Source organism: Musca domestica, unplaced genomic scaffold (genome assembly GCF_030504385.1).
Source record: "Musca domestica strain aabys unplaced genomic scaffold, Musca_domestica.polishedcontigs.V.1.1 2, whole genome shotgun sequence".
Lineage (NCBI taxonomy): Eukaryota > Metazoa > Arthropoda > Insecta > Diptera > Muscidae > Musca > Musca domestica.
Window position 1 is genome coordinate 25,081,051 of NW_026712249.1, and position 25,223 is coordinate 25,106,273.

At 35.9% G+C, this 25,223-nt stretch overlaps 1 protein-coding gene across 3 annotated transcripts in view; it reads left to right on the plus strand.

The window, feature by feature from the left end:
- Window positions 1-25,223, plus strand: part of LOC101901128 (rho GTPase-activating protein 21) — a 126,135-nt gene that overhangs the window by 87,406 nt on the left and 13,506 nt on the right. For 2 of the 3 annotated variants that reach the window (XM_005177544.4, XM_059122011.1), the window contains exons 4-5: window positions 23,544-24,293; window positions 24,668-25,158. In XM_005177544.4, coding sequence (XP_005177601.1) covers window positions 23,544-24,293; window positions 24,668-25,158 — 1,241 coding nt within the window. Of the gene's footprint in view, window positions 1-17,267; window positions 17,603-23,543; window positions 24,294-24,667; window positions 25,159-25,223 lie in introns of those variants that run through there. The other variant, XM_059122012.1, reaches the window with a different exon arrangement.

Below are 25,223 nucleotides of genomic sequence, written 5' to 3' on the forward strand. Positions count from 1 at the left end.
CAAACACCATTCACAAATGAACGAACCACCGAACGAGCTGATAAAATGCAATTAGGGTTAATCCAACAACAATCTGAATTCCAATAGAAAGCTTCTTTTGTGCGATTAATTAAATGCAATTCATTTGGGGGCATGGAAACCTAAAATACCACCAAGTCATAGCAATTGAGTGGTGGCGGGGCCCCTCAAATAAAAAATGGGGGGGGTCGATACCCAACCAGGCAACCAAACAACAAATACATTTGTAAAACCATAGTCAAATTACCATGTCAAGCTTTACAATTTCCGTATATGATTGGCCTGCCCAAATAGATTTGTTGGAAATGCAATTGCATTCATTTTTTTTTTCGTTAAATAGCCCATTATTAGTAGTGTACGGCGGCGGGGTATGGCTATTTTTTGTTGTTTCTTCTTTCGCGTTTGGTTATCGCAATGTTTGACAAGACAGAAAAAAAAATTATTGAAAAAAAAGTGCTAAGAAGGAAACCACCAAAAAGTGTATTTTTTTCTCTTTCTCAACAAACATAACTAACCTACCCAAATGCAAATATATGTTGCCTTATCCCTCTTTGATATGGTGAACGATAGTTGGTTATAACCCGACAGGCTGCCAGAAGATAGATATGGTCAGACACAAAAAAAAACTGAGAAAAAGACAAGACAAACTAAGGAGAAAAAAAGATAGCCAGTCAGCCAATAGCCAAGCCAAACGAGTGACTACAGCGGGTTTTAAATAGGCGATCAGCCAGCAAGTAATCGCCCTCCAACTGACCAAAACCGAAACAAAAAAAGTAAAACTGAAATCGTGGCAAACGACCAAACATCAAAATGATTAACTTGTTGCTTGCCGCCGCTGCTTGTACAGCTGTCCGTCCGTCCACCTATCCAACTGTCTGTCTCTCTGTGTGTCTGCCTGTCTCTCTAGGCCTGTTGATTGTTAATATGTTGCTGGCTGCCTGATATTGACAACGTCTGGTCATCGCCGTCACTGCTGCAGCAACAGCAGTTGCCGCTTTGTATTACAGCCAACCGGCCAGACAGCATGAATTTGGACTTGTTGCCCAGTGTCTGGATTAACATTGAGTTTAGTTGAGTTGCATTTCTGGGAAAATTTGATTAACTTGACAGAGTCACATGCATATAGATTCTGAATTCTTTGGATGATTAATAAGGCGATATTTTTTCGTATTTAAAATTGTATCGAATTTGCTATTTTAGATCAAGATTAAAAATGTTGAACCTAAAAATAGGTTTAGAGGTGTAAAAAGTGGAATTTAAACAAGCAAAATAGTGTCAGTCGGTTTTGCGGACAGATGTATTCTCCTAGCCTTGAGTTATGATTATTCTAACTGGCGACCCCTTTATAGGGAGGCTCCTAAGTTGGCCAATATCGACCAATTCGTATTTGACCTAAGACTGATATAAATATTACAAGGTGACAGATTTGGACTATAGCAACTACTGTACTTTATACAGGGTGAGATAAAAAACTGCAACAAAGTCAAACGCCATAATTTTTACATTTTTTTTTTTTTTTTTTTTTGAATGGAAGGAAAAGTCGGAAATAGCATCAAATTTTAGAATAAGTTTAAATTTGTTCGAATTGGTAACCTTTGGCACGAATTATGTCCTTCAAACGGCCAATGAAACCGTCACATGCTATCCGAATGTTGCTCGGAGGTATTTTGGCCCATTCCTGGCGAAGTGCTTGCTTGAGGTGATCTAGACTTTGGTATATTTTAGTGCCAACCTTGCTTTCCAAAATACTCCAGACACAATAGTCCAACGGATTGGTTTTTTGGCCATTGGTGGCCATTGTGCGCTGGAAATGGGTGCGATGATGATGAGTCCTGTTGGAATATCCAAGGTCTGCGGTCAAAATGTTTGCTTGCCCAAGAATATTTTCGCAATAATCTTCGGCATTTTTTCTGATGCCAGGATCGATTAATACGAACGGAGAGCGACCATTGGCTGTTATGGCGGCCCACATCATCACCATGGCCGGCGCGTGAGTTCTAGTGGCCAACCGAAGGTACACATTTTCAGCTGACCTCTTTGGCAAGTAAACACGATCATTTTGTTTGTTTACAAACTGCTGGACAACGAATGTTTTCTCATCGCAGAGACCCGAATTCGGAAGCAACTCTTTAGCTCTTTTGAGTCTATTTTCTCTCTGTTGCGGTGTAAGTTTGTGCACTTATTGGAATTTCAATGGCAACATTGCCATTTTTCGGCCACTGCAACGCAGGTTTCGATAAAGTAGCTTCTTTACTTTTCGAACCATTTCTGCTGATGTTGCTGTTTTCTTCCGTCCACTTCCTTGACGTCAGGCTACGCTACCAGTATCACGGTAACGAGCAATGGTACGAGACACAAAAGATGTATTCACATTTAAATGCTGGAGTGTTCTAATTATAGCCACTTGTGGTTTTCCTGCCAAATACAAAAAATCACACTATCACGCTTGAATTCCATCACGAATAACTTTTTTTTCTGGAAAATTCTCACCAAAATGCTTTTGCACGCTTGTAAACAATATAATGAGCTGTCACTGAATTAATTTTAACAGCTGTCGGACGAGTGGCTTAGAAATGACAGCAGTCTGGAGTTGGTTGCAGTTTTTTTATCTCTCCCTGTAATTATTCAAAATTTATACCCTTGTGTGGGAGGTACTTGACAGACTGGACCCATATAGTGTACATTCTCACACGTGACCTTGCACTGATGCAAATATTAGGATTTGCAAAGTTGGAGCAAAATTGGATTATCCTTGGTCTTTCTTTTCGACCTTTGTGTCCTCAATTCTGCTTCGGAAAAATAGGATCTGATATTGCCCATCTCCGAACTCGATCTAAGTTTGACAACAATATTACGATGTACCAAGTCTGGATCAAATCGGAAAGTCCCTTCGAGAGTTATCGTGCGCACCAGACAGACAAATAGAAGAATGGACGGACATCGCTAGATCGACTCCAAATGTCCTGACACGGAATTGGTCCAATGAGACCCTGGGTCTTAAACCTTTATTTCAATGAGACTCGTTTTGGAAGTATCAAATGATGTATACCCTCTCTAGTCATGTGACTAATGGTATAAAAATAGCTCAATAATGCCTCTAGACCAAAAAAAATGGATTGCGAACCCTACATACGGCTGCCATAGGCCGCATATGATTTCTTCCTAATAGCGTTTCTACTTAATAATAAATTAAAATACCGAAATTCGGGGAAATTAAATGTAAAATTTAACAAAAATGTAAGCAGTACTTGAAATCAAGGTTTACATTTATATTAAGTCCAAAAAAGGGGACCGGACCAAAATTTTAAAGCATTTTTAAAGTCTCCTATGTAAAAAAGGCCTATGTGGTCCTTCATTATGCCATTCTACTTCACTGAGATGAACAAGTGTTTCAGTTGCACTTCTATAAAGTCACTTTACCATCCCATTTCTCCCCTTGCTTTCGCACTGTTTACCATAAATCTAGCCGGCTTATTTAGTTTTCATAATTAAAGTACATACAGCCTCCCAAGCGACCGAAGCGGCCAACTACAAATCTGTTGACCAACCATTGTTTGCTTGCCACTTAACTAATAACTCTTCATTGCAACTTTTTTTCTTTACCTCCTTCTTTTTTCCGATCCAATAATGTAGGCCTAAATGACATTTACTTTGTGGCCCATTGTGGATGCCTGCCTTTGTTTATGGTAATTTATGTAACACCTTTTACAAAAAGAAAATAAAAAAACAAAAGGTTTTTCTTTCTTTGCACTTCGTTTTTTCAAAACTATTTTCCCTTTCAGGTTGGCACATTTAACACTTTTTACTTTTACACCGCTGTAATACACAGCTGTGTCCATATCAGTCAGAGCTTTGGTACTGCCATGAGAAAAAGGGCGTCACGCTTTACCCCGACAACAACAACAACAGTGGTGTTTACTTGCAATTACAACAATTGTGTGTGTTTACCACTGCAATGTTGTTGTTTAAAAACACTTTACGTAGAGTTTTTCTTCTTTCACTTGATTTTAATAAAATCTACAATTTAGTTTTTTTTTGAGGATGTGGGTTTGGGGGATTTATTGAGGAATTTAGATTTTTGGGGTGATTTTCGAATCCTACTTCGGTCCCTTTGGACCAAATCCGTTTCAGGACATGCGGAGTTGATCTAGCGATGGTGCGCAAGGAAGTATCCAAACTTGGTACATCGTAATATTATTATCAAACTTAGATCGATTTCGGAGGTGGGCAATATCAGTCCACTCCTTCTGGTACCTCCCCCACAAACGGTCGAAATTTTCAAAAAAAAATATTTTCTGCACAGAATTAGAAACTATAGTCCGATTTTGTCCTAATGTTGCAAATCCTAATATTTGCTTTACTTCTAGGTCAGCTGCGAAAATGGACAATATCGGTACACTCCATCAAGTACCTCCCACACCAAGGGTCAAAATTTTGAATAATTACAACTCTTATAAAATGTGATCTAAGAGTCCGATTGTCTTCAAATTTCACACATCCCAATAATTTTATTAACCCAAGGTCTGGTGCCAAGATAGAATACATCCATCCACTTCTTCTATTACCTCCCCCACAAAAGGTCGAAATTTTCAAAAAAAAAAATTTTTTTTTTGCTCAGAAAGAGAAGCAATAATCCGATTTTGGTCCAACTTTCCAAATCCTTATGTTAACGTCAGTGCTAAGTCAGTCCACTCCTTTTCGTACCTCCCCCCCAAAAGGTCGAAATCTTCAAAAAAAATATTTTTTGCTCAGAAAGAGAAGCATTAATCCGACTTTGTTCCAACTTTGCAAATCCTAATATTTGCGTCAGTGCTAAGTCAGCTGCTAAAATGGACAATATCGGTCCACTCCATCAAGTAACTCCCACAAAAAGCGTCAACATTTTAAATAATTATAACTCTTATAAAATCTGATGTAACAGTCCGACTGTCTTAAACTTACCCACATCTCAGTATTTTAGTATTTAGTATGAAGTATATCGATCCACTCCTTCTGGTACCTCTCCCACAAAGGGTCAAAATTTTGAATACCCATGAAGCTCATAAAACGCGAAATTCACTTCCAATTCCATTCAGACCTGGCACACCTCAATATTTCTATCGCCACAAGATATGTTATAAAGTTGGTAGAGTTCGAACCATTCCTTCTGAAACCTCCCCCACAAAGGTTCAAAATGTTGAATAACCAAAAGGATTATATTTCACACAACCCATTATTTCTAACACGATGCGCTGTTTCTGGAACATCCCTCATTGAGGGTCAAAATTTTAAAAATCCATGAAGGTCATAAAACGCGAAATTAACATCCAATTTCATTAAGACTTGGTACACCTGAATATTTCTATTAGCACAAGATCTGTTATAAAGATGGTAGAGATCGAACCATTCCTTCTGGTACCTCCCACACAAAGGTTCAACATTTTGAATATCCATGAAGATCGTAAAACGCGCAACTAACATCCGATTTCATTCAGACTTGATACATCTCAATATTTCCATCAGCACAAGATCTGTTATAAAGATGGTAGAGATCGAACCATTCCTTCTGATACCTCCCCCACAAAGGGTCAAATTTTTGAATAACCAAAACGAATAAAATCCGAAATAAGCATCAGGTTCTCTTCATATTTCACACATCTCATTATTTCTACTAACACAAGATCTGCTGTGAAGATGGAATATATCGGTCCTCTCCTTCTGGTACCTCCACCACAGAGGGTCAACATTTTGAAAATCCATGAAGGTCATAAAACTCGAAATTAACATGCGATTTAATTCAGACTAGATACATTTCAATATTTCCATCAACACAAGATCTGTTATAAAGGTGATAGACATCGGGCAATTTCTTCTGGTACCTCCCCCATGGGGTTCAAAATTTTGGAAAACAAAACGCTCAAAAAAAGCGAAATAAGCATTCAACTCTCTTCAAATTTCACACACACAAATAGTTTCGCTAGCAACAGGTCAAAATCCCCAGATAAAAATCCGTTGGACTATTGAATCTGGAGTATTTTGAAAAGCAAGGTTGGCACTAAAATATACCAAAGTGTCGATCACCTCAAGCAAGCGCTTCGCCGGAATGGGCCAAAATACCGCAGAGCAAGATTCGGGTAGCGTTTGACGGTTTCATTGGCCGTTCGAAGGCCATAATTCGTGCCAAAGGTGACCAATTCGAACAAATCTTAAATTATTCTAAAATTGTCATTTCCGACATTTTTTGCTTTCATTCAATAAAATTTGAAAAAAAAAATAAAAATTATGGCGTTTGACTTTGTTGCCGTTTTTTATCTCACCCTGTATATCTGCGAACTCCTTCTGAAACCTCACCCACAAAGGCCCACAATTTTCAATACATTTCTCTGCTATAATATGCGAAACAAGTCAGCGAGTCTTGCCATATCTAAATATTTCTCTCAATCAGAAACCTGCGATGAATATAGAATTTATGTTTTTTTTTGCATAAAATTGGATATAAATCGCTTAAAATTTTGACCATACCAATGTTTTTATCTGTATTAGAGGAGACTGGAAAACTTCGGTCGATATGGTACCTCACGCACATTTTAACACTTTCTAAAAATGATCACATATCTCATATAAGGTGAGGAAAGTAACCATTATAGTCCAAACCAAGCACGTCACAATATTCATATCATATTTATTTAGGTCCGATACGAAATTTATAATATTGGCCCATTCCTTCGGAACCTACTTTAAAAAAGGTCAACAATTTGAATAATTAACATAGAAGTCAAAATATATGTAAATAATCGAACATTGGCTGAAGGTATACATCTGCCGGCAAAACCGACTGCTACTTTTTAACTTATTTCACCACTTTTTATCTAAGAAAATATCTCACTAAGTCATAAAACAATAATTGATCTGGTCCGAGTAATCACTTTCCTTAACAGGATAAATTCTTTCACATAAGAAAATTTTGCCATCCCAGTACCCTCATCCCTATTTTGAAAACTTTTCATATTTTCTAAAAGAAAATAAACTTAGGTTGCATTTATAGTTAATTCTGTTGTTGTTGTCGTAATCATGTTCGTTGTAGTTGTTGCGGTAGTCATGGTTGTCAGTTGTGTTTTGTAGGAAATTGTCTATAAAACACATTTTTCCCATAATTCATTTTTGGGCTTTAAATCAAAACTTAATTGTGATAAATGCATTTGAATTTCATTATCATAGCCATCCAATTTTAGAAAAAAAACTGAAAATGAAATATTAAAATAGCATTTTGGTTAAATGACGGTGGATTCATAAACTAACCGCAACTGACCTCTATAAATGGCGGGGTTTATGAGTTTAAATGAATGCACATTAACCTTATGAAGATTAATTTTATGCATTTGAAATTAATGAATATGAATAGAGATTTTCAAAAGCAAAGCAGTGAGATCGTAAAGGTAAGGGGGGAAAATTAAAAAAAAAAAAAACTATTTTTCTGCACCTAGAGAAGCTTCTGAATGTTCTCCATTAGTTTTTGTAATAGGAAACATTAAATAGATTTTTTATCCATTAAATGCTCCCTATAGACCTTCTTTGCTTAGTAGTTTTTCTGCATGGAGATCTTCCATATAAAGAATACCGGTCTAATCTGAAGGGAAGAATGAGAACAGCTACTTTTCGCTATATCCTCTTCTTAAAAATTGTAGAAGACCGCTATTGGTCTTTTCTTCAGGAAGATATTCTGCAGGTCCACTATAAAAATTCAGTATACTGCACCAGAAAATCTTTTGGAGGATTTCTGTCTGACTTAGGGTCTCTATAACAACAATATTTGTAAAAGAACCTCAGCAGGTCTTAGAAGAATCTCAGCAGCATAACACAAATTCTGTGGAGGATTTCTGTGTGACTAAGGGTCTCTATAACAACCCTGTTGGTTTAAAAACCCACTGCAGGTCTTAAAAGAAACTCAATAGCATAGCACAGATTTACTGGTTTTCACTCGGAAGCGAAACTAGCTCACGAGCAGGATTGCTCGAAGAGTAGGAGTTTTTTTTACCGAGTCTACTCTTCACTGAATTAGAATGGGAGCAGAATCGCTAGAAATAGAGCAAGAGTTTGCTCTAAAAGCGAATATGAGTAGAATAGGTTATTTTGCAAATTATACAGAAAACCTGTTTTGACATTGCTGAGTTCTGTACAAAAGGTGGAGAAAGGGTGGTAGATGGGGGTGGTAGAGGAAGAGGGAGAGAGAGGAAGAGGGGAAGATGAGGAGGATGTGATCGTATACAGAAAAATACATATACATAGAAACACAACAACGACATAACAAAAAAGCTCATAGAGTGCTCCGCAAAGGAAGATTCAGCTCGTTTTCGAACGAATGTTGCTCCCACTCAAAAACGTGGAAAACATGCTCTCTCCCATCCGACATCAAAAAATTGGGCTTGCTCGATTTTTTTCTGCTCTCAGAAGGCCTGAATTCGAGTGAGTTTCACTTTTTCTTTAATTTCGATTGAGTTTTTCGGAGGTCTGCTCAACACTTTGATGACCTTCAATATCTCCAATAAACCTGCTAAAGATAAATTCTTGATCAGCGTAAAATTCTAAGAAGATTTAGCGCTGCCCGTCCGTCTGTTATAATAGAGTAGAGTCAAAACCAATTAAGATAGGAAACTCTTTTGTGTGCAAGTTCAAGTTCGAAAGTCCACGATATCGTATGGCCACCATATAATGGTACCCCCCGATATTCGGTACTTTGATGATTTTAGGCAAATTTTCAATGAAATAGTCTGAAATTCAACACAAGGAGTTCCTTCTGAGTACCTTGCCTCCTGAGAGAGAATTGTCCATATAGGTGCACGATATCGTATGGCTCTCAAACAATAGGTCCCCCCGATATTCGGTATTTTGATGATTTTAGCGACATTATTCACCGGAATTGTTTCAAATTTGGCATTTGAAGTTCGAAATGGATACTACAGCCTAATACAGAAAATTATCTGTGCAGGTCCACGTCTTCGTATAGCCCCCATATAACGGTACCCTCCGATATTCGGTATTTTGATGATTTTAGCGACATTATTTACAGGAATTATTTCAAATTTGATATTTGAAGTTCGTAATGGATACTACATCCTAAGTCAAAAAATGAGACATGTAGGTCCACGTCTTCATATTGCCCCCATATAACGGTATCCCCCCGATATTCGGTATTTTGATGATTTTAGCGACATTATTTACAGGAATTGTTTCAAATTTGGCATTTAAAGTTCGTAATGGATACTGCAGCATAAAACAGAAAATGGGCCATGTAGGTCCACGTCTTCGTATAGCCCCCATATACCTTACCCCACGATATTCGGTATTTTGATGATTTTAGCGACATTATTTACCGGGATTGTTTAAAATTTCGCATGTGAATTTCGTAATGGATACTTCAGCCCATGCCAGAAAATTGTCTGTGCAGGTCCACGTCTTCGTATTGCCCCCATATAACGGTACCCCCTATATTCGGTATTTTGATGATTTTAGCTACATTATAAACAGATTTTTTCGCATTTAAATATTGTAATAACTTATGACAAAATTTGCCTATGCAGGTCCACGTCGTCGTATAGGCATTCGGAATTTTTAAGATTTTAACAGAATTTTTATTTTTTTATTTTATTTTATTTTTTTTTTTCTTTTTTTTTTTGGAAATTGTCAAATTTGGAAGGTATTCAAAGTTCGGCCCGGCCGAATTTAGAGCTTTTTTACTTGTTTTAATTAATCAAGATCCTTTAAAATGATGGATGGTATTAATAGTTCGTTCCGGCCGAACTTAGCTGTTTTTTTACTGGTAATCTGGAATATTGCTGAAAACGGTACATACCTAAAATGAATCTGTATCCGGAAATATCAAAACCTATGGAACAGGTGGAACTCGTCCCTTCTATTTTTGTGCTGTAAATTTGAAAAAACGTCGATTTGTAGCTCTATTAAATATTAAATATTTTTTAGAGAATACTTTTTACTAATATTTTGTGCGACCGACAATCCTATACTCGCGAAATTTTTTTAAGAACTTCGGTTCCATAAATAATCTACGATTTATTGATAAAAATTTTGGACGAATATTTGTCCTGTATTGGGGAATGGTTAAAGGAAGGTTAGTCCCATAATCTTAGATTTATCACTTTTTTTAGAGGGGTTAAGGATAATAGGTCCTTTTTTAAATATTAATGAAAGTCATCCTTATGGGTACTTTAGAAACAATAAAATTGCCGATTTTTAACTACACTGGTGGCCAAAACTAAAGCAACTGAAATTACAAGGAGAATGAATGCCCTGTAACTTTTTCAAAAATTAAGAAAATGAGAAAGTTTTTCTTGTTTTAAATTAGGTACTTTATTCACTTTTTTAAAACCTAAAACATAAAACCAAAATTCATTTTTATATAAAAAATAATGTTTGGTAAAGTCAATTAACCCGATTTTGGCTTGGACAAAACAAAAGCAACTCTGTTGTACATTCATATAACCGCTGCAATTTTAGTTGTTTTTACTGTGATATTTATCGCTTTTTGCTTCCTTCAACAATTTCGCTTGTCATAAATCCTTTTTGAGAAGTTATTTACAACAGTATGTGTTTTTCAGTTCGTTTTTTAAGTACTGCCCAAAAATATTTTAAAAATGGCTAAAAGCAAATACAGTACCTGAATAAAACAGCAAATTATCAGTGACTATCAAAACAACATATTACAGAAAATGATTTCCGAGAAATATTTCATAAATATTTATGTGATTTCATAATTATTTCTGTATACTAAGTCGGTTTTTTGAAACTGGATCAGTACTGACAGTCTATAACGGATGAAGGCCGTGAAAAACTTCAGCCCGTACTGATCCACAAATTGTGAAAGAAATAAAAAACAACTATTTAAGAGTTCAACTGGATTGGTGAGAGAGCAATCATTGGATATAAACTCGAGGTCAGTGCGTAGACGAGTAGTGGCAGCTGGTCTACATGCCCGTAAGACATCAAAAAACCATTTATATCTGAAAAAATCAAAAAGGCTATCGGAAACGATAATATTAAGTGGAATGAAGCTCAATGGAAAAAAACATTATTTCTGGGATGTGTCTACGTTTAATATTAAAGGCTCAGACGTGAAAAATTTTACGGTGATAAGGCCAAAAAATGAAGGACTCAAGCCGCAGTGTTTCAAAGGTACAGTGAAGCATGAGGGAGGGTAAAAAATGGCGTGGCGCTGTTTTTCTTTCTATGGACTTGGGCCTATCTATAAAATAAAGGAAGTTGTGGATCGGTTTGTTTACAAAGATGTGTTGGACATCACGTTGTTCCCTTACGCTGAGTAAAATATTCGGCTGATTTGGGTGTTTCAGCATGACAATGATCCCAAACTTGTATCAAAACTTGTCAAATATTGGTTGCGGGAGTCAAAAATTCATGTTTTGTTATGGCCGGCACAATCACCTGACCTAAACTCCTTAGAAAACCTTTGGAGTATCGTAGATAGGAAGATCAATAGAGATTCGGAAATAAATAAGCACAACATTTTCTAAAGAATTCGGGGTGCCTGGGAAAGCACACCCAAGGATCAAATTGAGCGTGTTATAGATTCAATGCCTCGTAGGTGTGCAGCTGCTATCAAAAATAATGGTTATGCTATCGACTGCTAGCCAAAATTTAATTATTTTAAAATAAAAAATCAAAAGTTGCTTTAGTTTTGGCCAAGCAAAAATTGGGTCATTTTAGTTTTCCACATATTATTTTTCGTTCAAAATTATTTTTGTATTTTTATTTTTAGTTTCTTAAAAGTGAATTAAACCCCTCATTTAAAACTGGCAAAATAATTACGATTTATTTATTTTTGTAAAAGTTACAGGACATTTATTGTCTTTGCGATTTAAGTTGCTTTAGTTTTGGCCACCAGTGTATGTTTTTCGGGGGAATATAAATCTCATAAGTTAGATTTTTGATTATTTTTTTAAGGAATATCGGTCCAAATCGGAGATTTTTTGAGGGACCATACGACCCATAATTTTGACTTTTATTAATATTTAAATAAAGGACCTGAATTATCCTGAGATTTGTAAGCAATGACTAAATCAAACTATGAAATAATTTAAATATCGCAATTGTACCTTATACTTCTTTATCGCCTGCAATTATGATGTTCTCTTTTTCGCGTTATTTGACTCAACGAATTTCAATTTGTTTTATTTGACAACAATAACAACTACAACACAATGACACTAACAATAACAATAAAATGCGGACGAAACACTCCTGTTAATTTGTGCATTGATCAAATTATTGCCACTTTTTATAGCCTCGACGACGAGTCTGAAATATTTAAATAAAACCATTTTTTTTGTATTCGTCGTCGTGGTCGTCGATTGGACAAATTACAGAACGACCGACATTCTTATTTAAACAGCGATGGATGACGGCGTTGGCATTCATACCAACGTTGTGGCCGTTGTTGTTGTTGTGTCCCTTTTTATGATAAATATTTCCGCGTATTGTTGCAAATTTTCACCGCCTCAGCTTACCCTCCTTCTCTTCCGTTGCCCCAAGCCCCGCCATTAATGGATCAAAGTAAAGTAGGAGAAGCAATAATTTCGAAGTCAATGCGGGTAATTCGCGCTATTCTTTTCACGTTGTTTGATATTAAGTCTGACAAATATGGTTTAAGTAATGGGAGAGAGAGAGAGAGAGAGAAAGAGAGGTACAAGAGAAAACATTAGTATTTAAGAGACCTTTCATTACCACCGGCTAAGAGAAATGCCAAATTACATGGCAATCGATCATATTTTTTTTTTTACAAAAAACAAAAACTTAAAATAACTTAATGAGCTGTGATGATGAGGATGATGAGCACCCCGCCACCAACCTGTCAATATTTTTGTTGATTTCGCAAAAGAATTCAAATGCTAATTAAATCATATTTATTCGTATCATTGTTATTGCTCGCGGTGTGTGTGTATTTTTTTCTTGCTTTCAATAAGCCATTTAAATGTGACCGGAATATCATTAAGACCAGCTTAGCTTAAAATAATTTGCTGTTCGTCGTCAGTCACAGCGTCGTCCATTATTTGTTTGTTTACTATTTTTTCTTGTGTGTGATCAATTTTCTGATATTGACTGACTGGCTGACTAGTTGGTTGGTTGGCTGTGCGGTGACTGACTGATACGCACGTCGTACGTCCGCACGTAACAGACACACATATCCCCCTCCCCATCCAAACGTCCATAATTTGGGGCACATAACATAATTCGATATACGATTATTATGGGCACACTGCCACAATTGCATACCACCGCCGCTGCCGCAGCCGCTACCATCATCACCCACCTCCACCAGTTTCTTCTCCATATTCATCGGAGCTTCTTTAAAAAAAAATATCGGAATTGTTTTGAGCTGTGACTAGTGTCAATAATATTTGTGTTTATTGGTTAAGATGTGGCGTGGGTGTGATAATGGGGGTAAACAATGTTGGGAACATGAATTTTTTGGATGAAAAATCGAATCGAATTGTAGAATTGTAAGTGATTTTCTCAAAGTATCAGCAAAACCAAAAACCTTGTTTTTTATTTATTGGTGGAAGATCATCCCGCCCTGAATTCTTTTGTAGGACAGTTGGGCAAAATCGTGGATTTTTGAGCAAAAACATTTTTTTAATTTTTTTTTTTTTTTTTTGAGCTTATCCCGCCCAAAATTCTTTCGGAAAACAGCCGGGCAAAATCGTAGATTTTTGAGCAGTAACTTTAATTTTAAAAATATATATTTTTTTAAACACGTGAATCCAGATATAGAAAATTTTAAATTTTTTTGCAGGACTATCGGACTATAAATTGTAGATTTATATACACCTGTTATACCCTGAGCCAAATGGCTAGAGAGGGTATATATTATATGATACGGCCAAAACGCGTCTCATGGGAGTAACGGTTTTTTAGGCCCTAGGTTTTTTTGGACCAAATCAGTTTCAGGAGATTTGGAGTCGATGTAGCAATGTCCGTCCGTATGTCTGTGTGTCTGGCTGGCTAGTGCGCAGGATAACTCTCGAAGGGAGTATCCGATTTGATTCAATCTTGGTACATCGTAATATTATTATCAAATTTAGATCGAGTTCGGAGATGGGCAATATCGGTCCACTCCATCTGCTACCTTCCCCACAAAAGGTCGAAATTTTCAAAAAATATATATTTTACTGCACAAAAAGAGAAAGGATAATTCGATTTTTCCTCAACTTTGCAAATCCTAATATTTGCATCGGTCCACTTCTCCAAGTACCTCACCCACAAAGGATACAAATTTTGAATAATTATAACTGTTATATAATGTGATGCAAGTGTCCGTTTGTCTTATATCTTATATATGTCCATATCTCAATTTCAGATACTAAAAGAGATCTCAATATCAAATTTGAGGATTTCACCTCTATTCCTTCACCCAATACCAAACTTAGTACAATTTAGTACTTTTCGTATAAATATTGGACACATTTCCAAACCACCGCCAAATCTGAAACACAGATACCATCAGTAACCTAAATATCAAATTTCAGAATTTTATTTCTATCCCTTCATCCAATTCCAAATATAGTACCATTTAGTAGTTTTTGTACAATTATAGTACACATTTCCGAAACCACCTCCATAGGCCCAGGCTACACGTGAACTTAAAACCAAATTCCAGATTTCGTGCTTTTGTAGTGCACATTTCCAAAATCAATTTCATATCCCAATTACAGATACCGACAGAGACCTCAATATCATGTTTGAGGATTCCAGTCTTATCCCTTCACCCAATACCAAATTTGGTACCATTTTGTACTTTTCGGCCAAATCTCAAACACAGACACTCACAGTGACATCCATATCGAATTTCGAGATTTCACCTCTATTCCTTCGCCCAATTCCAAATTTAGTACCATTTGGTATTTTTCGTACAAATATAGAGAACATTGCCCAAATCACCTCCATATCTTAACAGCAGACACAAACAGTGACATCTATATTAAATTTAAGAATTTCAGCCATATTTCTTCACCCAATACCAAATTTAGTACCATTTAGTACCTTTCGTACAAATATAGGACGCATTTCCTAACCACCCCCAAATAAATATCACAAATCTACCCCTAAGAGGGACCCCAATACACTACTTCAAAATTTCAGCTTCACCCGTTCACCCTAATCCAAATTGTTTTAAATTTTGTACCATTTAGTACAGTTCGAACACTTTGTACACTTTTCCAAAACCACCTTCATATATCAAACTTCCTTGTACTTGTGTCCTTATCCTTGATTCTCATACGAAATTTCTATAATCCATCCATTTACATAACATCAAACGATACTATTTTAGAAGTTTAGTACCAATTTAGAACTTTTCGTAATTTTCAAGTTCGAATTTCCAAAAACCATTTGACATATCTATTCTGCATTCCATCAGTGACTTTCATTCCAAATTTCGGTATCTTACTCATTTTGTTTGTCCAATAGAAAGTATTAAATTTTTAGTGCATTTTAGTACGTTTCGTATCATTTTTAGTACGGGTTTCCAAAAACCCAATCCTATATGAAAAGAACAACTTTGGAAGGTATTTCATGTAAAAATCTCCAAAATGTTTTAAAAGCATGTAAGGTCTCCTATTTGTAGAGGATCTCTAGAAGGTCTTCCGAAAGACATTTAGAAGACCTTATGTCTATAGAAGACTTCTGGGAGATCCTCTATGTGTAGAATGTCTTAAATGCATAGAAGACCTCTGGAAGGTCTCCGAAATATAGAGGACCCCTATAAGGTCTTCTGGAAGATTTCTGGTGGACCTTTTGTCTATAGCAGACTCCTGGGAGATCCTCTATGTGTAAAGGCCTGTGGAAAATCTCTTTATTTTCTATGAATGGATTCGATTCCTCTTATATTTGTAGAATACTGAGGTTTTACTATAAGAATCCTATATCATATCTTTCCTAAACTTACCAATTGACCCTCGTATTAGAATACTCTGTCAGTACCTCCTCTTGGCCACGTTAGCACGAGCCAAAAACATAGGCAAAAAAATGTCAGTAATTATTGTCGCATAACGTCAATTAATAACGTCGCTTAAGAAGTAGAAGCGTTTTGAGCACAGAGCTCAGAATATCAAACCTGCAAAAAATAATAATCAAAAAATTAAAAAAATATATCTTTTTTGGTGTCATAGACGTCACCCCAATGCTTCTTCACTTGTCACCGACCTGGCTTAATTGTTGTGAACACTCTTTGGATAGAATTTTAAGAGTATTTCAGGCGCGTACTACCTTGCTACCTTGTGTCTCATTTGTTGTGGTGGTGTGGTGACAACAATGAATTTTTGTTCACCCACCCAATGACAGTTGTTGTCCGTCAATCGGGCGGACAAAATATTGTCCGTGGTGGTGTCCGTGATTGATTTATACGAAGATCGGGGTCGTCGTTTTCATACATTTTATCGTTGTTATTTTTTCGGATTTCCCTTCTAAGGGGGACTTGGAATAGAAATTACGAATCGATTCGAAATTCTGTGTAATTCTTTTCGGGGGTATTATTTGTGGTAATAGCTCGATTGTTGGTGTTTTTTTGTGTCTCGCATGCGTGCGGCCGGCCCCATTGTGCAACATGCGTCTGTTGTTCTTATTTTCCTATGCCGCGGGGCTTTTTGTTGTATTTATTCGGTGTCTTACAAATCTGCGCCATACCACAAATCTTCTTACCAGAGAAGTCTGACTAAGCAAACCAAACCAGATCATCGGTGTTTGATTCGAATCCATCCATAGCTAATGTAACAGTCTTAATGAAATACGTTGTGGGATTGGTTGAGATTAAATAAGTTTTAAAATAAATAAAAAAAACTTGTAACATAGTGCTGTCCAATATTATGCACGTCGGTCGATATCGAATCGAAAATATAAAAAAAAATTTTGAAATAAAATTTTCGCACTTTCGTTTTTTGTATTTGTGAAGAAAAAAAATATTAAAGAAAAAAATTGTTATCAACCACTCCCAGTTTTTGCGTTTGTCGTCGTCGTCGTTGTCGTCAGTCAGTGTCTTGTTGTGTTCAATTTTTCAAATCCAAATTTGTCTCGTTAAACCTCATTTCAAATTATTGGCTATGGAATTTAAGCCTCATTGTGTTAGTGTTGGTGTTGTCTTAGCCAATTTGTTTTGTTTTTCAATATTTGTTATTGTCTTTTAAGTCGCGTGCCTTCTTAGTCGGAACTTTTGCGCTTTTATTGTTAATAGTGTGTGTGCGTTTTTTTACTTTATTACAGTTAAAAGTTGGAATTTAAGTGAAAAATAATCATATTTTAAAATTAATTTTTCCAACAACAAATTAATTTTTATAAAACAACGAAAAAGAATCATAAATTCTCAATTTCACATAAAACTTATTGTTCAACCACAAAAAGTAGCCACCATTTAATATACAATTATAAACTATATTTAATTAACTAAGCGGCTAGCTGGCCAGCCAGCAAGACAGATGCCAAGCTTAGCGTTCCGCTTGAACCAAAAAAAAAAAAAAACAACAATGAGTCCATTCGATGCGGTTTTGAATTGTTTCTGTCACAAGTGTTGTTCACCATGCCAAAGGTGGGAATTGAATTTTAATTATTTTTTTTTTTTAATTTTTTATAAATTATTTGAAAGTGTTACAATTTTTGGATATTACTAACATATTCTTTACTAACCAGTAGCAAAACAAATTTCGGTCGGGTATTTTTATTCAAAGATTAACAGTGGGTTTACCAACAGGATATGACCGTCCACGACCTAGGACGAATGCAAAACGAAAGTACTTTTTCTTAAAATACAAATTTCAAATTACAATGTCTGTAAAATTTATATGAAATACGAGGAAGTTCCCGATACGTCGTCACCGAAGAGTCTGTCTTAAAATTTTAAAATGTTTTAATCAAAATTTCCTCCATTTTACTAAATTTTAAGAATTTCAAGGTTTTATATGTTATTTCAGTTTTTCCTTTTTCGGAAAGAATAATGGGAACATTTTGACCTTTTACACAATTTCAAAGTTTAACATGGAGGATATAAGTGATATCATTGCCCAACAGACCCAAATCCATTTTTTTCTATCCAAAACTGTTTCAGCATCTTCATATGTGAGCCCTAGAAACCAACAGATACCTGAATATCAACTATCAGCGCTATCCCTTCATCCAATACCAAATTTAGAACTATTTAGTAGTCATACGAAAAACAATCTACCTCTCTCCATCCTAGGCATCAACAGTGATCCAAATTTAGTACTCCTCCTACAATTACGGTATAGATTTACAAAAACCACATCCATATCTTAACCACAGACACCAACAGTGACATCCATATCGAATTTCAGGATTTTAGCTCTATTCCTTCTCCCAATACCAAATTTAGTACTATTTTGTACTTTTCGTACAAACATTGGACGCATTTCCAAACCACCACCTAATCTCAAACGCACATACCATCAGTAATCTAAAAAACAAATTTCAGAATTTTATCTCTATCCCTTCACCTAATACCAAATATAGTACCATTTAGTACTTTTCGTACAATTATAGTACGCACTTCCAAAAACCAACTCCATATCCCAATTCTAGATACCAACAGAGACCTCAATATTAAATTTGAGGATTTCACACCTATCCCTTCGCCTAATATCAAATTTAGTATCATTTAGTACTTTTCGTGCCAACATAGAACGCATTTCCAAACCACCACCTAATTTGTTAATATTCGATTTCAGAATTTTATATCTATCCCTTCACCCAAGACCAAATTTAGTACCATTTAGTACTTTTCCTACAAACATAGGACGCATTTCCAAACTATCACCAAATCTTAAACACAGATGCTAACAGTAATCTAAATATCAAATTTCCGAATTTTATATCTATCTCTTCACCCAATACCAAATTTAGTACCATTTAGTAATTTTCGTACAATTATACACACATTTCCGAAATCACAAATCCTCAATATCAAATTTGTGGATTCCAGTCCAATCCCTTCACCCCATATCAACTTTAGTACAATTTAGTACTTTTCGAAAAGTTATAGTACGCATTTCCAAAACCAACTCCATATCTCAATTCCAGATATCAACACAGACCTCAATATCAATTTTGAAGATTCCAGTCCAATACCTTCACCCAATACCAAATTTCGTACCATTTAGTACAAATGTAGGACACATTTCCAAAACCCTGCCAAATCGCAAACACAGATACCATCAGTAATCTAAATATCAAATTTCAGAATTTTATCTCTATTTCTTCACCCAGTACTAAATATAGTACCATTTAGTACTTTTCGTGCACTTATAGTACATTTTTCAAAAACCACCTCCATATCTAAACCATGGACACCAACAGTTAACAAAATAACAAAAAATAAGCTTTGTAATTTCCTCCATTTCCAAACTTAGTACCATTCAGTTCAACAATAGTACGCATATCCCATCCAGCTTACCAAGCAACAGAGAGTTTCAGGATTTCAGCTTTATTTCTTCACCCAATACTAAATTTAGTACTTTTCGTACAATTATAGTACAAATTTCCAAAATCACCTCCATACCTCAATACCAATTAATATCAAATTTCAGATAGTACCATTTTGTACTTGTCGTACAATTATAGCACATATTTGCGAAACCACCTCCATATGTCAAGGCTACACATGAACAGCTTCCCTAATATCAAATTTCAGATATCAAGCACTTTACGTTCACCATACACCAAATCGGACCAAATATAGTACTATTTAGTACTTTTAGTGGACTTGTAGTACGCATTTCCAGAACCACCTATTTTTCACAAATCTACCAACAACAGGGACTAAAAATACAAAATTTAAAAATTCCAGGTTCATCTATTTAAGCCAACCAGTTCTAAATTTAGTACCATTTACTACATTTTCCACATTTAGTACTCATTTCCAACACCGAAGAATATGTAAAACTTACTTTCCATCTTTAATTCTCATGTCAAATTTTTAGCAATAAATTATTTTTTTACACCAAATGGTATCATTTTGGAAGTTTAGTACCATTTTAGAACTTTTCATAAATTTAAAGTTTAATTTTCCAAAAACCCTTCAGTGCATCTATCCTGCACTACATCAGTGAAATGAGCTATGTCGAGCGCTCCGAAAATGGCGCGATTAACATTCTTGAAAAAGCATACATTTAGATTAAAAAAAATCAATGATTGGCAAGCTTTGTTCGTTTTTAAGCCGATTTATGGTTAAATTATAGGCCGAACTAAAGATATTTGACAGGAAACAAAATATGAAGTGAGCTGTTGAAAACAGTGTTACCAATAAGCTAAAAAGTCATGCTTCACTCATTACATATTGTAGAGTATGATGCATTCACATTACACCATTCTCTAAATCTCTTCTACTCAGAATTTATTTTTCAACATTTTTTTTTGTCAAAAATGTGCCCCTTGTTTCGGTGTCCGAAATTATGTACCCCGACCATCATATTGTCAAATTAACTACATTTCTTATGTATAAATCATTCAAAGAATTTCTTAAAAACCAAACTATTATCAAAAAATTTGATTATCAATTGCCCACGCATAAAAGCAACCTGACTGCTATAAGCAATGCAACGTAGAAATATACAAATATGGGCTTGAAGCTAGACATACTGGTTACGGGTGATGCATCAACGATTGTTAAAATAAGATAAACTCAAGAGCTAATATTAAAAAAAATAAAAACGAAACCGCAAATCTCAATTAAGATAAGTGAATACACACATCCATGTTTCAATGAATCACGCAAAATAATTTTATAAAAATAAAAATACTAACCAGAAGAAGTAATAATTATTTTTATTAAAGAAACGAAGAAATCAAGATCAGAAATTATGAATTAACAAAATTTTAGTGGAGAATGTAATAAAATGTTATAATGTTAATAATAATTTCAACACACATGGGTGTACAGAATGATTGGGTAGGGCTCTCGCAAAAACCATATTCATATAAGTGCTGTGCCAAAGCCTATATATATAAAGGCTGTACCAAAACATGACCTATATTGCAAAATTTTAAATAATAGTGTCATAGATCCTAGCTGCTAGCCGAGGATGTGGACGTCGATAGTTAGAAACCTGACTAAAAGGATTTCGGTTTTCTTTAGCTCCACAGAAGTAGAAGTCGAATCTACATGGGTACACCTAGCTGTGATATTTTCGTATTCTCCCACATGTACAATTGGAACATGGTTTTTATATTGGGTTTGGCAGCTGGATAGAACTAATATTTTAATTTCAAATTATAACTTTTCCCCTCTCTGTAAGTTAGGGCACCCATGACTACAAATCTTACACAGTCTTCTATCCAAAGAAGATCTCAAACGACCTTCTATTCGTGAAAAGCTCTAAAAGGATTTATACTCATAAAATACCATAAATGGTCTTCCTCTTATCCATGAAAGTCCTCAAAAGGTATACTTCACACTGAAAACCTCAAAAAGTAAGTTTTGCCTAGAAGACAAAAAATACCTCCAATTCTATCTTCACAGTTGATCACAAAAGGCCTTACATTTATAAAACGTCTGCCATCTGTAAATGAACTCAAGGTATTTCAGCCAAAGAGACTAATAAGATCTAATAAAGCTTTCCATGAGGTATTCTGTCAGAAAAAGACATGAAATGTTGTCTATCGGTAATAGACCTCAAATATTTCTATTCCCCTGTGAAAAGGTGTTCACAGGATTCAAATGACCTTTTACCCGTGGAAGACCTCAAACGAGTTTTATCTATCAAAAGACCTTGCATCCATAAAATATCTCAGGAGTTATGCTAGCCAAAGAAGGCCTAATAAAGCTTGTCGTTGTTCTCTAAAAGTCCATAGAAGACCTTCAAAGAAACTCTACTGCCTCGACAGATAATCTCAAAAGGAGTTCCATTCAAAATCTGTACTACATATAGTAAACCATCTCATAGTTTTTCTTGTCCATAGAAATTCCCATCTTCCAAACATAAAATATATGACCTTTGCAACGAAGACTTCAAAACGACTTCTACTTAAACAAGACCTCAAGACTACGGAGGAGCTCAAAATATCTACTACACATAGAAAAGACTTCTACTCACAGAACACCTCAAGGCCACAAGTGATCTCGAATAGGATTCACCAAAACTTATTTCTACTTTAAGACTTCGAAATTTCTACTATACCAAAATATCTCAAAAAATCTTCTATCGAATGAAGGTCGACATATTTTCGATCCATAAAACATATTAAAATATCTTTAGGAGATCTCAAAAGGCGATCTATCCATAGAAGACCCAATCTACTCTCCCATGGAAGTCGTCCAAACATATACCATCCATTGAAGGCTTCAAAGTGTTGTCCATCTATTAAAGATCTCAATAAGTCCCTCTATCCCAGAAGACATCTAATAGAAGTTCTACTGATAGAAATTGTATAAAGAAGAACTCAAATTGTTTTCTATCCATTGAAGATCTTAAAGGGCTCTAATAGTAAAAGTCCTCAAGTTTCTCTCTCTACAAAAATACACCAACGATTATCTGTCCGGGGAAGACTTCACAGAGGTTTATGTCCATAGAAGTCATCAAATATCCATAAAGGACACCAAAAAAGTGCTGTCCAAAGAAGATCTCTAAAAATCTTCTCCCCACAGGAGCTCTTAGAAAGCCTTTTATTCGATAAATATCTTAAATTTTCCTTCTCCACAGAAAATGCCTCAAAAAGTCGTATAACATTGTCAAAAGATGCACTACTCATAGAAGTTCTATCATAATATTCTATCTACAGAATACCTCGAAAAGAATTCTCTCTATAGAAGTTATCCTATTACTAGAAAACCATAGCCCCAAAAAATATCGTACCCATAAAATACCTCAAGAAGTCTGTAAAAAAGTACCTTAAAAATAACTCAGGTGTATTCACAGAAGACCTTTAAAAACCTCAAAAAGCTAAAACTACAATGGTGAAGACTTTTTCAAGTTATAGAATAACACTAGCTTATTGATTATTCCGGACCACAATAACTTCACCATGTCAATCCAGAGATCATAGGCAGTTGATTATTAAAGTCCCAGACTTTCCCCTTAGATATGCTCAATATCAGCAACTGGATATAAAAACTCCAGCTTCATACTTGATAAATATATCAAATTCGATATTAAACGATCGGAAATCTGGGAACTCTTTCGATAGTAAAATCTCTAATTTTATAAGCGGCGGAAATAAAACCTTCCTAATCGTTGAGCCTGGTATAAGGCATTGACGAAATTACAGAAAAATAGGACTCTCTAGATGTAGAATTTATATTATAACTTAACTATTTTTTCTCAAATTATCATTATTTAAACAAATATATTTTTAGCCGAAATATAACAAAAAAAAACTAGCCAAAATCGGCCAGACTTCCACAAATTAAAGTTGTTTGTTTTTAATATTCAATCAGATTTAATTAATATCTTTACTTTAATTCCTTTGCAAGAAAACACAAACAAATGAATTAATTTTCCTTCCTCTTTTTGTCTTTCCAGATCACCACCAGCAAATCTAACAGTATTAACCCGCCAACAACAACTGCAACAACAGCAAAATGCCGCTGCATTCTATGCTTCCAATGCTGCTGTCGACACCAGCGATTTAATGATACGCTTGCGTGAATCGATAAAACAAAAGGAAGAATTTCTCAAATCACCGCTACCTAATGTCCATCAACAGCAGCACCAACAACAACAACAGCAGCAACAACAACAACAACACTTCTTTCCTCATACACCACCCTCAGGCAGTCCACAATTGTCTATGGTCTCAACGTCCTCAACATCTGTGGGGGGATCCGGTTCATCGTCAGCAGCCTGTGTTGTTGGCGGTTTAAGTTTTCTCAGCGCAAGCAACAGCAACAGTGGCAGCATTGGCAGTAATGCAACGGCACGAGGACAAGTGCGTACCACCTTAGTTAAGCAACCGCTGTCGGCCACTTCATCGACGTCCAGTACGAGAGAGTTATTAACAGCAAACTGTGATATGCATTACGCACCGAATTTGGGTGGTGGGTCCAGTGCGCCGGGAGGTAGTGGTGGTGGCGTTGGGACAACAACAATGTCGTCTCGTAGTCAACAACAGCAGCAACAACAACAACAGAGACTGGCTACCACCACCACCAGTAGCAGCTCTGGCATTGGCTCCAGCAGCACAAATGGCAGCAGTTCAATGTTGCGTGATAAATACCATAAGGATTATGAATTCATGGAAACATTGCAGGAAACTGGTGTCACTAACAAAGTGTAAGTAATCCCCCTGAAACAACAAACGAGCAATAACAACAACAACAACACCAACCACGAACTGGACAGCCTTAAGGAGCCATATGCAAATTGACTGGCTGTCTATGTCTGGCTCTCTATCAGCGACTGGCAAACCGGACCGGCAATAATTGTTTCAAAACAACAACAAGACCTCCACATGCAGTTGGGGTCTTTCTCCCCATTTTCTGCTGCATCCATTAGAAACAACACACATTTTACTATATTGTCATTTGAATATCTTATCACCTTTGGATGTTGTTCGGTCATTGGTTGTTTTAGCTAGCCAGCCAGCCAGCCGCTGCATTTGAATGGCTTTTAATTTTCATCTATCTTCTCTACTTACTTTCTTTTAGATTTGAAAGCAAATTGGTTTCACATTTAGCCCGAGGTTTTGATCCTTTCAAGCCTTTGTCTATCAACACAAATGCCATTGAATCTGCAACAACAACAACAGTAGCAGCATCGGCAACAACGGCAACGGCTCCGGGCAATAGCAACAATAGCAGCAGCATTTTCTTGAAAAAGCCAAGTGTTTTATATGATTCACTGCATCATCATCCGTTGCATCAAATGCAGGTGCAACAACAGCAACACATACACAGCCAATTACACCAACAGCATGTGTATCAACAACAACAACAAACAGCAACGGCGCCAAAGATGACAGTTCCAAGTGCTGCAGCAACAAATTCACTAACAGCAACAACCTCAACACCAGTAACAAACGCAACAACAGCATCGTCATCGTCCTCCTCATCTGTGGTCGATGGTCATCGTTTTAGTCGCATGGAAATCTATAAGGCCAGTGTGGCCAATGCAACAATCGATCATCAGGCTAATAACAGTAAGTCGGAAATCTTTTGACACAATTCTTTTTTACCGAAGAGTGGCTTTAGTTGTCCTTATTTG